At 27.9% G+C, this 13,876-nt stretch overlaps 1 protein-coding gene across 2 annotated transcripts; it reads left to right on the forward strand.

The window, feature by feature from the left end:
- The first annotated feature begins 6,472 nt into the window (after window positions 1-6,472).
- Window positions 6,473-9,305, forward strand: LOC102579728 (myb family transcription factor APL). 2 transcript variants are annotated; one of them, XM_006344863.2, is made up of 7 exons: window positions 6,473-6,800; window positions 6,903-6,979; window positions 7,082-7,148; window positions 7,233-7,299; window positions 7,838-7,880; window positions 8,489-8,912; window positions 8,996-9,305. In XM_006344863.2, the coding sequence occupies exons 1-7, from the start codon at window positions 6,632-6,634 to the stop codon at window positions 9,223-9,225; spliced, it is 1,077 nt and encodes a 358-aa protein (XP_006344925.1). In that variant the 5' UTR covers window positions 6,473-6,631; the 3' UTR covers window positions 9,226-9,305. The 2 variants fall into 2 exon arrangements, with proteins under 2 accessions (XP_006344925.1, XP_006344926.1); XM_006344864.2 differs by having other exon boundaries at window positions 9,017-9,305.
- Window positions 9,306-13,876: the final 4,571 nt, after the last annotated feature.

Here is a 13,876-nt window from a genome sequence, read left to right on the forward strand (position 1 = left end):
CCCCCCAATTAAAAAAAAAAACAAGAATAATACAGTTAAGTCATGAAACAAAATAAAATGAAAGTGTAAAGAATCCATATCCCCCTTTTCCTTTTTAATATTTAAATATTTTCATCATTTATTAATTTAAAAGATTGTATAATCATGAATAACATTCATTTTAAGTATTAGTAATAACAATTATGAGTGATTTATAATTTTATTTGGAGAAAAAGAAATTTAATTTGAAGAATAGAATCTTTCAATTGATTGTGAAAGAAGAAAGCATATATTCGTTTGGGAGGTGGGGTTGAATAGATGAGGCCTTCTTCTTTAGATATTTTATAGTTACTTATTTGCATAGCCACGAGGAATATATACAAAGTGAAAGTGGTAGAGATAAAAAGATATCAAATTAATTAATTTTCATTCTTATTTATTTGGTTACTTATTTTTTTTAAACTATAGTTAGAGATATTATATAGTTATTTATCAAGTAGAAATGTATTTAGTTAATTAATAGTTACAAACTTACTATGAGACTTGAACTTATGCACGGTTGAAAAATTACTATTTTGATCTCTCTGACAAATATTCATTTGCTATTCTCATAGATTTTTTGATGGAATATGTGAGAAAAAAATAAAGTTATTTTTTATACGAAATCTTAGAAAATCTTTTTCCATCATGCATTTTTTCGATAAGCTGATTTGATGAGAAATGAATGAAAAAATCATATTTTATCGGACAAATTTTTTACTAGTTTATTGTTAGAAAAACACTTTATTTCTAAGAGTGATTAATTACATGACCATATTGAAAATATGTGATTGCATAATCTAGCGCTAGCTAATCTATAAAATTTACAACTATATGGATAATTAATTAAGTTTGTCTTTCACGGGTTAATTATAACTAATTTCCTTGTTTGGAATCCAAGCAAAATTTATCAACTCAAGAATCTTTGGGGCATGAAATTGGAGTACTAGTATACATAACTCTTTTTTATTATTATTTTTCATCCAGTGTTCGGAGCATGTAATTAAGGCCCCTATTCGATAGTAGTGTTTCCAACAGAATTTTTTTGAACCCAGACTCAAATCCGAGACCTCTGATTAAGGGTGAAACAATTTCATCACTATATCACAAACTTACGTTGGTACTATAGTATATATAACTAATTTCAACTTTATTGGGCTAGAAATAAGTGGTGTATGTATAGGTAAAAAATAGATTATAGGTAGAGTAGATATATATATATATATATATATGTAAAGTACCAAGGAAGTTATTAAATAAATGTTCAATGATTAAAAGTGCATGGGAAGTAAGTAGTTATATTAGTTTTGTTTTGAATAAACATGCATGCAAAAGCTAGCTAGGGTAATAAATAGAGTTAAAAGGGGAATTGAGTCGACAATCTTCTATTCCACAAAAGCTTATGAGAGTGTAGAGTTTTGAAACTCCCAAGAAAAGCATTACTACTACAACTTATAAAAAAATAAAAAAATAAAAACCTAACAAAGAAAGAAGTTTGAGGCTAGAAAGAAAAGCTGCACAGTCTGTAACTGCTTTAGAATTTCTGTTGGTTAGCCACCTTAATTACCAATTAATCCAAGCACCAATCCTTGCAATCGATTCTCAGTTTATGTGACGTTATTTGATTTGATGTGAAATTTGATATTTGTGATCTGAATATGATTATAGGTCATTTCATTAAGAATAAAAATAAAATTTAAAAATTACTTTTTTTAATTATGGACAGATAACATTCTTATTGAAATCATATAAATTGAAACAAAGAAAGTAATTAATATGCGCTATATAAATAAGAATACTAAATAATATACGCTTTGATTGATGATTTTAGTGAAATAATATACGCAATAATTAAAATGTTATAAAAATTATATTGTGCTAATAGTGTAAATAATCTTTACACCATTATTCATATAAATAATGTAAACCAATGTTTAAAAAAAAGGAAATTACGCGGTTAAACAAACATATACTAGTTAATTAGTCATTATAGCTATATAGTTTTCATTAATTACCACTCGCCATTAATATTCGTTATAAGTACGTCACCCACTTTTTCAGTTTGTATAAGTGTGTACGTTTGTATAATATAATTTGTATAACTGTTTAAAGTTCAGATGTTTTTGTTTCTATAAATTCGTTTTATGAATTTAAACAAAAATAAATGCAAATGAATTGATACTAACCAGTTTATACAAATACGAACGAACTTTTGTATAATGTAATTTGTATAACCGTTTAAAGTTCAGAAAATAAATACAAATCAATTGATACTAACCAAAACAAACAAAAATAGCTCAATTATACAAGAATACCTGCAAATTATACAAATAAGATCGCCCATAACAGCTTAAATTATAACTACAACCCATAAATATATAAACTATAATTAATGAGCCTAATTAATTTTATTATAGTGGTTATTTGAGAAAATTCCTCTTAAAAAAAATCCGAAGAGCAAAAGGGTATGTTTTGGCTATTTTGGGGGTAAACCGCTAAATTCGTTTTTACTAAGAATTAAAAAATGAATTTTAAAAACATATCGATATGGTACAAAATTCAGAACAGAAGATTCTAAAAAAATAACTTTGAAGTGTAAATATACTAGCATATGTACATTGCAATATAAATAAATTTTAGTTGTTTATACATAATATAATAATAAAATTCAAAAAAGAAAAAGTTTGAAATAAAATATTTTAGCGTACGTGTTTAGGATGACAGTGCTAAGTATGTGCAATTGTATTACTTTGATATTAAGAAAATAAATTAGACTTTTAAGTTATAATCTTAAATTTAAGATTGTGTGTATAATGTATCAATTTTTTTATTTTTTTATTTTGAATTTTATGATAGGAAATATGTATGTCAGGCAAAATGTTGAAATTGAAAATCACTAAGAGTTTATTCGGAAAGTTATCTGACAATTGAAATTGATATAAGACATAGTAATTACACAGCTACGATAACATGTTTATTTGTTATAATATAATTATAGTGTAATTATAAGCGTATTTTTTTAATTGCACAAGTATAATTACATAGTTAAATTAAAATTTAAAAATGAAAGTTAATTATCAAAAATAGAAATTAACATTTGATTAACATATGCCTTTATACATAATATTAAATTAGATATCTATGATACATATTATTTCTTGAAAATTACCAATAAATTAAAATTAACATATATTTGTAATTAATATTGTAAAAAAATCATTGATATATTTTTTTAATTAATAATATTTAATTTAACTAATTATAAAAGCTAAAAGTACACATTTTGTTGGACTATATGTTTGGAAAACAGAAGATTAATAAAATCATTCAAATGTATGACAAAAAGAATATTTTATCAATTCTAACCAAAAAAATTCAAATGTATGACAAAAAAATATTTTATCAATTCTAACTAAAAAAATGAATGATATGAAAAAAAAGAAGTCAAACTATTAAAGCAAATAAATCATAAATTCAAAATTTAAATGACCAAGGTCACTCCTATTTATATTTGAGTACAGTTGGTCATCCAAAAAAAGAAATATTTATATAGGGATAATCAATTTAGATTCAAAATATTCCACACAATTATATTATCTACCACAAATATCTTTTCCTAAATATCTAAAACAAAATTAGTACAAATATCAAAGGAACTATGCCATAACTTTCTAAATTCCTTTTAATATCTATGATATTTATTCTTTCTTTCTTAAAAAAAAAAACACTTTTAGATATATTTAACAGTATAAGATAGGTAACCCTTGGTAAAATCGAATTCAAAGTCACTGCGGTTAATTTAACTTTTTCTTCTTAAAAGTTACTTTGGTTCCAAAATCATTTTACCTCAAATACTTATTTTTTCTCTAATAATTTACGTGACACTTTTTTTAGTCAATTTCAAAAGAATTAATAATGTCATTTTTCTTTTGATTAGAAAGAATTTAATTCTAAAATTCATGTTTTACTCATAATGAAATCATTCATAATCGTATAGATATTTAAGATTTGTTTTTAGATCATAAATTTCAAACATTTTTCTTCATTTCTTAATATTTATGTCAAATCAAGCGTGCCACGTAAATCGAGCCACAAACTACACGAGTAAAATATTGGCAGTGTGGAACAAGTATCTCCAATCATTTGTGTTTAGTTTTTCTATTAGATAGTAATTTCCCTAAAAAAAATTATCCAGTTTATATGAAAAAAAATTAAGTTTTAGTCCTAAAAAATTTTAAATTTACTTTAATTTGCATTCAATCATATATATTTATTGTGGGAAGAGTGCATATTTTTGATTGAATAAACAATAGAAAATATATATTTTTTTTTTAAAAAATATCTTCTATTTTCGACGGTCTAACCGAAATAATTCTACGGATTTTCGAATGCTACAGTCAAAAAGCATTTAAATTAATTTATAAATTAGTTTTTAATAAAAATGGCTGTGGAGAATATCTGATTTTTGTTTCAAAAAGTTCTCTTCAATTTATAAATTAGTTTTCAATAATAATGGCTGTCGAGTGATAGCTCTAAACAATTCATATTTTCAACGTTTTTTTGGTCATAAAACTTTTGACCTTTGAAGTTGTCTAGATATTCCGCGGTTTGATTTGTAATTAATTATTATTTTCATTTTAATTTATATGATTCACTTTTTTTTTAGTCCGTTTAAAAAAAATTCTATATTTAGTAATAATTTTATTTTAAAATACTAATTTTTACTCATTTTATTCTTAATAATAAAATGATTTATATATCCACACAAAAATCATTTTTAAAAAAAAACTTCGTATCAAATCACACTACATCATACTCCCTTTGTCCCTAATTACTTGTTCATTCTTTTTTTAGTTGTCTCTAATTAGTTGTCCATTTTGACAAATCAATAAATGACAAAAATTTTTTTACCTATTATACCCTCAATTAATTACTTTGAAAAATGTAGAACTTCTTGAAAATTTTAAGTTTTTAATTCATCCAATTTATAATTAATAGAGGTAAAATGATAACTCACTATGTCTATTTTTATTTTCTTAATAAATGTGTCAATTTAAGAGTGGATAAATAATTAGGGACAAAGGGAGTATAAAATAGAACAGAGTAAATATAACTAATTTCAATTTCCAATGTACCACTAACCAACGAGGTAACATTCTGAATTATGTTTAATCATAGCAATACAAATCCCTATAAATGCAAAGTTAGTTATGATTGTATGAGTATAATAATTGGAAAAATCTTTTTGGCGAGAAAATTTGGCCAGAATTTAGTCAAAATGATATTTTATTTATATTATTTTATATTTTAAAATATTTTTACTCTTTTAACTTTAATATTTTTTAACTAAAAATTGGAAAAAAATCAGTTTATTTTAAAATAAAAAATATATTATAATTTTTTTAATATTCTGGCCAAATTCTGATCAAATTTTCTGGTCATTTAGCACTTCCCACAATAATTTATATTATTATACTACATCACGTTATTAGAGTCCCTTTTCAATAAAAAAAATAATTAAAAAAAAGTGTGAATTCAACCCCAGGCCAGATGCTAATTAACTCCTATCATATTAATAATAAATTATACCACCTCACGTTATACGAGTCCCTCTTTAATTTTCTTTAATAAAGCAAAAAAATACACCGTAATTAACTAGTTATATACACATCCACATCTACACCAGGGGAACTTTAATTTTCTTTTGCCAAATTAAAGTAGAGCTGCATGTTAGTATTTACAACTTTTTTCCCTAGCTACTTATAAATCTACTGCTTCCTCTGTCTCAGTTTATATGATTCATCTTTCTTTTTTAAGTACTTCATTCATCCCAATTTATATGAGTTAGTTTGACTTGATTCGAAGTTTTTTTTAAAAAAAGACTTTGAAAATTTGTGATCTAAAATAAGTTTTAGATATCTGTGTGGTTAGAAATCATTTCATTAAAGGTAAAATAAACATTTTAAAGTAAAATTTCTTTTTGTTTTCCAACCAGTGTCCGATACCCATGTTCCCGTAAAGCGCTCTCTAACAAAGGCGGCTCTGTATCAAGGAGACTCAAACCCGAGACTTCTAGGTTAAGGATAAAAGAGTATTTACCACTCCACCACAATCATTGCTGGTAAGTTAAATTGCTACTAACTATCGAAATGTTTCATTCTTTTTTAGACTGATTAAAAAAGAAAATAGGTCATATAAATGTGTCATTAAAAAGAAAAATAAGTCATATAAAGTGGGACATAGGGAGTAACAATTTATCTTTAAAATGCTCATTTTACCCACAAATACCTAACACTTATTTTATACCACCAGTTTCAAAAATCTTATTTTCTTTCTTAAACTCCATGTCAAGTCAAACTAACTCATATAAAATGGGACGGACTAATTAATAAGTATAATACAAATTTTACTCAACATAGACTTTATCTTTATTTAATTGAAGGGTTTGTCCACTTTATTTTTTTTTCTAAAAGGTGCATGTTCTCTTCTTCAAATTAAAACCAAACCTATTCTATTTGCATATCGCATTTGTTCTTGAATCTCTTTAGCATAGTATTCCATTAAGAAGAAATACCATCAAAGAAATTTAAAGAAAAAGAAAAAAGAAGAGAGAATGTTCCATGCCAAGAAACCTTCTACTATGAATTCTCATGATAGACCCATGTGTGTTCAAGGTGATTCCGGTCTCGTCCTTACCACTGATCCAAAACCTCGTCTTCGTTGGACTGTTGAGCTTCATGAACGCTTTGTTGATGCTGTTACTCAGTTAGGTGGACCTGATAGTACGTTCTCTACCTAACCCTATATGTTAAGCTGTTCATATGATCACCAGAGGTCGATTCAGAATTTAAACTTATATGTTTTATTTTTTTTTGGTTGTGTAGAGGCAACACCTAAGACTATTATGAGAGTTATGGGTGTTAAGGGTTTAACTCTTTACCATCTCAAGAGTCATCTTCAGGTTTAATTTTGATCTTCGCGATTAATTCAAGATCTACCTTTGAATATTTTTAGCTTGATCATTTCATAACCTAATTGTTTTTTTTGTTGTTGTTATGAGTAGAAATTTAGACTGGGAAAACAACCGCACAAAGAATTTAATGATCACTCAGTGAAGGATGGCGATAGAGGTATTACTGATTCGTGTTCTTAGTGTTTGTAGATGAATTTTTTTTTTGTATAAGTGTATATTAATATGTTTAATTAACTTGCAGCTACAAGTTTAGAACTGCAAAGAAATTCAGCATCTTCATCTGGAATGATCGGACGTAATATGAATGAGTATGTTATTTTTTCTTGTTAATTTCCCTTTAAACTTTAGTATAAATTAAATTTCATCTTGTTATAGCTCCTTTAGTTTGCTTTCACTTTAATAATTATTAGGAATTGTTTCTTTGAAGGGTGTTTACACTAGTCCCTTTCTTTTCTTTTCTTGTTTCAAATTCTTTTTGAGGTGTATTAGAGGGTGTGATGTGAATCAAACTTTAATATAAATCCTCCAAGTATGAAAGGTAGAAATTTTAACAATATTGAGATCTTCTTTTTCTTTTATTCTTCTTCTAATAAATGCTTAATTCTATTAGATTGGGTGGTAATTAGTGGCGTAGCGAAAATATATAAGTTAAAAATTACTTTTCTTATGTACATATTAAATTTTGAATGTTATTAATGAAAATTCTGATTTTGCCGTTGGATTGAACTTATGATTATACAAGTTATTGTCATCAATGGGGTGTTAGATTTAATTTTATCGTTGGGTAATTATATGTAATACATGAAATAGCGTCAGTATTAACTTTCACATATTTGATGGAATTAGGATGCAAATGGAGGTGCAGAGAAGGCTGCATGAACAATTGGAGGTAATTATCTATTTCAATTTTTATTTTTTTTATCAAAGTGATATAATTTTCTGGTATTACCACATACAAGAGGTGGATCTGTGATTTGTTTTGGAGTGAAACGGACGAAAGTTAACGTTCGTTTGTGACAGTTCGTCCATTTGTGGGCGAAGTGTTCGTTTTGGTATGTGTTTTAAGAGAGGATCCCTTTTGATTTTTGGTGTCTAGAAAGTGTCTATTTTAAACCCGGACTCATAATTCTCTAGTATTACCGGATACAAGAGTTGGATCTTGAATTTTAAAGTTAATTAATAGGTTCAACCATTACTCCCTTCATCTCAATTTAAGTAGCATCGTTTGATTTTGACACCGTTTTTTTTTTAAAAAAAAAGACGTTTGAAATTCATAGGCTAAAACAAACCTTGCATATTTGTATGACTATAAATCATTCCATTAAAGGTAAAAGAAAAATTTCAAAGTTAAATTATTCCTAATTATGAAAAGGTGACATTCTTTCTAAAAACAGACTAAAAAAGTAAAAGGTACGTACCACATAAATTGAGACAAACAGACATAGTATATCATCAGTATAACTCAGGAATTTAATTATGTGTGCATGCATGGTACAGGTACAAAGACACCTTCAATTGAGGATTGAAGCACAAGGAAAATACATGCAAACTATATTGGAAAAAGCTTGTCAAACATTGGGTGGAGAAGAAAACATGGCATTACCAACAAGAACCTTTAAAGGTATTGGAAATCATCAAGGAGGATTAATACCAGACATTTCAGCTGCCTTTAAAGAATTTGGAACACCTCCTCTAACTTTCTCGTCATTCCAAGATTTGAACATATGTGGAGAACACATCGATCTTCATGCTCAGAGTAGCATGGGTGAACGATCATCATCCTTTGATGGATTCATGAACTTGAGCAATACTACAACCGATCATAACTTGTCTCTTGGAAAGAAAAGGTCTAGCCCTTACAATACTAGCAATGGAAAGAGTCCATTTATGTGGTCAGATGATTTTCGTCTACATGAATTAGGTATGTATTGAAATTGTGTGATTATGAGATTTAAGCTGTTAGAGAGAACAAACTATATAGATATGATCATTTTACTTACTTAGGTGGAGGAGGTTCGTGTTTAGGTTCTAATAATGAAGACGATCATCAAATTATTCAGATGGAGAGGAGTTGCAACCCTGAGATTGATTCGGTGTCTGATATCTACGAATCTAAGCCATTACTGCAAGATGAGAAGAAATTTGACGCGAAGCTGGAGAGACCTTCTCCAAGAAGAGCTGCCCAGGTTTCGAGTTTGAGTGCTCAAGGTGGACGAAATTCTGTTTTCGGGTAAAAACTTAGACAATTTTTTACACTGGAACTTTTTTCTAATTTATCGAGTTTATAATATATATTGTAGTATTACTATTACTATTACTATTATACTTAGGAAAAACAATAATTGTTGGTCACCATGCATATCAATGAATTCACTTTACTATAACGTATCATTTGACATGGCACGTACACCTTATTATAATTACCTAATTACAATATTGAAGGGCCCCATCATTTTTTTTAAATAATCTACACATATATGTAATTTGTTGGATTTCATATCATATATAGTGCATGCACTAGATTTGGTGCGCACACGTCTTGATCATTTCTCATTTTTGTATTTTTGCACATCCTACGTATGTATACGATGGATTCAAGATTTGAAATCATGAATTTTAGAATAATAATTTCAATTTTGATATGCAATATTAATTTTACAGTCAAATATTTATAGATATATAGTACTCTATCTGTCTCCGTTTTTATAATTTACTTTCCTTTTCGGAATAACACATTTCTATATTGAATTAAGTAACAATTTAACTTTAAAATGTTATTTTACCTTTAATGAAATGATTTTCTAAACCACAGTAATATCTGTCACTTATTTTAAATTATGTATCGAGTCAAACTAACTCATATAAAATGGAACGGAGGGAGTAAATGTTTAAAATTTGTACATTCAATAGCCCTTCAATCCTTGTTTAATCATTACGCTTCTCATGGACACGTACCATTATGTAAGCCTAAGTTTTTTTTTCTTTCTCTTTTAGTAACTTTTAAAAAGTTTAAGGTCCCAATAATGATATTTTTGGTACCGCAAAATGATCATCATGAGATTAACCGTTTTATTGGGAAACTTTCATTTTAGGCTAATTATTCATGATTACATAACAATAAAAGCAGAAAGAGGGTGGCTTGAACTTGATCTTCATAGCCAGTCAAAGAAAACCAAAGTAGAAAAAAGTGTAAAGAAGTTGAGGGTAACTTGAGAATATATTCTTTTTCTTTTATTTGGGCAAAATTAAAGATAGGGATATTTGGAAGCTTCTCTTTAGGAATGAGACAAAGAGACATAGAGCATCCAACTTTTATAATTTAGGATTCGATATTCCCAAGGCTAAGCGTGGCTCTTACAACTATAACAAGCTTTTCACTGACGGTACGTACTCATCTAAACGGAATTCTATGCATATATACTTTTTCCCCTTATCACCTTTTGAGATTTTCACCTCGATCATGAATAGCCACTATGGTCCTTCTTACCACTCTAGTAGTCTCGGGAGAAGTTACGATGAATCGAGGGGTTCATTTGAATTTCTTTTAAAAGAAAATTACCATTTTTTATATATGATTAAAATTATTTGTTATGCATATATAATTAATGTGTTAATTTTATAATTCAAATTCTCTTAGTGAAAATCTTGATTCTGTTACTGTCCCAGGGTGTTATTTCCTCTAAAGGAAAATGAAGAACTCCTTCCATATTTTCTCATATATTTCCAATTGTTGATCATTCAAGCTACTCCTATTTCTAATCTATGTGTATATATATATATATATATATATATAATTTTCTAGTTTATGTATATTTAAATCCTTTTTAATTTGTTTTAAAGAATGATTATCTTTCTAAATATAGAAGTCAAATTTTATTTTTGAAAAAACAATCAAATGACACAAACATCTCTATCATAAATACTAATTCAGTAGTTTGAAATAATTACATGTCTCACTAATTAATAATTTTGTACCAAATTTCAAGTCAAATACACCACTTCTTTAGATTTCAAGTCAAATACATGTATCTTTGATACTAGATATATTCTGAAATACAGATACATAAGGAAAACAGTGAGTGAGAGAGGAAATAGCTAGGCGATTAATAGAGGCGGGTGAGAGTCTGTGTATCCCATATATATGCAAATCACACCAGATACATATTGTATCTGTCTGGGATATCAAATACATTTCAAATATATTTTGAGATACGGATACATAGAGAGAAACGAGCGAGAGAGTTAGTGTATCTCATATATATGTGAATCACACTTAGATACAATGTATATGAAACATATTATACTTAATTTGATCTGCATATATCTGAAATATATGTATCTGAGTGCGTCAGATACATGTATCTGACAAAATAAATATGATATGAAAGGTAATTTCGAAAACTAAAGTAAAAACACGTAATTAGCTAGGCCCTAAACTAATTAAATTTGTGTTGTGTACTCTTTATTTTATCTTTAATAAAAAGTTTTAATAGTTGCACAAATATAGTGTATGTTTAAGAGAACTGTGAGTACGTATTTTCAAAAGTTATTACTTATTTCTTGAACTCAATATCGAGTCAAATAGCTTCATATAAAATCGAAATAGAAGGATTAATTAATAAACACCATTCCTTTTATCCCATTTTAGGTAATACTTTTTTTTAATCTATTAAAAAAAATACACCTTTATCTTTTCTAGAAATTACTTAATCTTAGTATCTTTATTTTACTCCTAATGGCATGACTCATTGGATTCTCACCAATGCCAATTCAAAATAAAAAGACATGCGAAATTTTCAACATCACTAATTTGAAATGATACTCTTAGTATGTTGCACATATTTGGTCTAAGTCTCTTTAATTTCTTAAATTTCAAATGGCATCCGATAAAATACTATATATATATATATAAATATAAAGATGGTTAAAGTAGTATAAACCATCTATATTTGTCTTTTTCTAAATTCTTAACTTTAAATTCTTGTCATCTTAACCACCTATATCTTACAATTGTAGTGAGAATTTCTTTAAGTGATATAAATTATAAAATTTTATTTACGTATGAAATAAATGATTAGTAGATCTATATGTGGAATTGTATTTACAAAATATAACTTGTGGGTCAATTTTTATATTTAAAAAATTCCAAATCATGATGGGATTTCATCTCATGAAATCAGGATGAAATCGCATATCCATGATTTCATATCGCATGTCGAAACGCCTACTAAATCAAAGTGGAAGAAGGGCTAGATGAAGGGATATAGTTACTTTATTCTATTTTTTTTCCTTTTTGTTTTGATGGGAGTAATAAAGCATATATGCATGGTAGTGCAAATAAACTGATTTAACTTTATTGGTTGCAGTGAACTGTTAAGTTGGCAAGATGGAAAGGTCACAGATGGTGGCCAAGAGAGGTGGGAGTGAAAAGGTTACTACTTAAGGGGCGTGGGTTCTGGTGGGCAAAGTATTGAAGGTGAAGACAAGGCAACTCATCATGCTTAATGCGAACATCGATGAAGCTTCTTTCTACTATATATATATATAGCTTTTTGTAGGACCAAACTTGTGTCCCTCAAATATATCACTAACCACCAAAAAGGTATATGCCACATGAAATGTTAATCAAAGTTTTGCATGCATGCATGGCTCTCCATCTTTCATCATCACTTACTTTTTCTATACAATATTCAAAGTGTAAGAGGGGGTAAATTGAATTCTTTTTTCTTTTTTGACCAACTAACTCTATTCACTATATACACATTAATAAAAAGTGTTAAAGTCTTTACTAGTATTACAGAATTGTCATTAGATTCAATGTCGCTAAAGACTTTAGGGACAAATATAAAGAGTGCTAATTGTCGCTAAAAATACATATTTAGCTGCGTTTAAGCTATTGTCGTTAATTAATTGCTGCTGAAGATGATTTTTGATGTAATGTAGACCGATAATATATGCACTAAATAAAAATTATAATAATGCAGAAAGTAATTGCTTGAAAATTGAATGACACGGTATATTTTTATACCGGTAGGAATCTAATGTGGATCTTAAATTTAAGAGATTATAATAATGCAGAAAGTAATTGCTTGAAAATTGAATGACACGGTATATTTTTATACCGGTAGGGGTGTTCACGGGTTGGTTTGGATCGGTTATTGGTCAAACCAAACAACACTTGATCGATTTTAAAATTATCAAAAACCAAACCAACCAAACCAAACCAACTTGATCGATTTTAAAATTATCAAAACCAACCAAACCAAACCAAACCGAAACCGATAATAACCAAACCGATAAAGGTATATTGTATTTGGTTTGGTTGGTTTTGATAATTTTAAAATCGATCAAGTGGGTTTGGTTGTGGTGTTGACCAATAACCGATCCAAACCAACCCGTGAACACCCTACCGGTATAAAAAATATACCGTGTCATTCAATTTCAAGCAATTACTTTCTGCATTATTATAATCTCTTAAATTTAAGATCCACATTAGATTCCTACCGGTATAAAAATATACCGTGTCATTCAATTTCAAGCAATTACTTTCTGCATTATTATAATCTCTTAAATTTAAGATCCACATTAGATTCCTACCGGTAGGGGTGTTCACGGTTTGGATAAAAACCGATCCAAACCGAAAAACCAAACCAAACCGATAAAATAAAATCGATTTTATTTTATCGGTTTGGTTTGGTTTTTCGGTTTGGATCGGTTTTTATCCAAACCGTGAACACCCCTACCGGTAGGAATCTAATGTGGATCTTAAATTTAGTTCTCTTAGATTACAAGGGCGTTCTCTATAAGCTCGTAAAATAGTGCGAAGTGTAACTACTATGTCTATACCCAAATCTTTCTTATTTTACTTTTTTTACAATGTCACAT

The sequence above is a fragment of the Solanum tuberosum genome, unplaced genomic scaffold, assembly GCF_000226075.1.
Source record: "Solanum tuberosum cultivar DM 1-3 516 R44 unplaced genomic scaffold, SolTub_3.0 scf00056, whole genome shotgun sequence".
Taxonomy (NCBI): domain Eukaryota; kingdom Viridiplantae; phylum Streptophyta; class Magnoliopsida; order Solanales; family Solanaceae; genus Solanum; species Solanum tuberosum.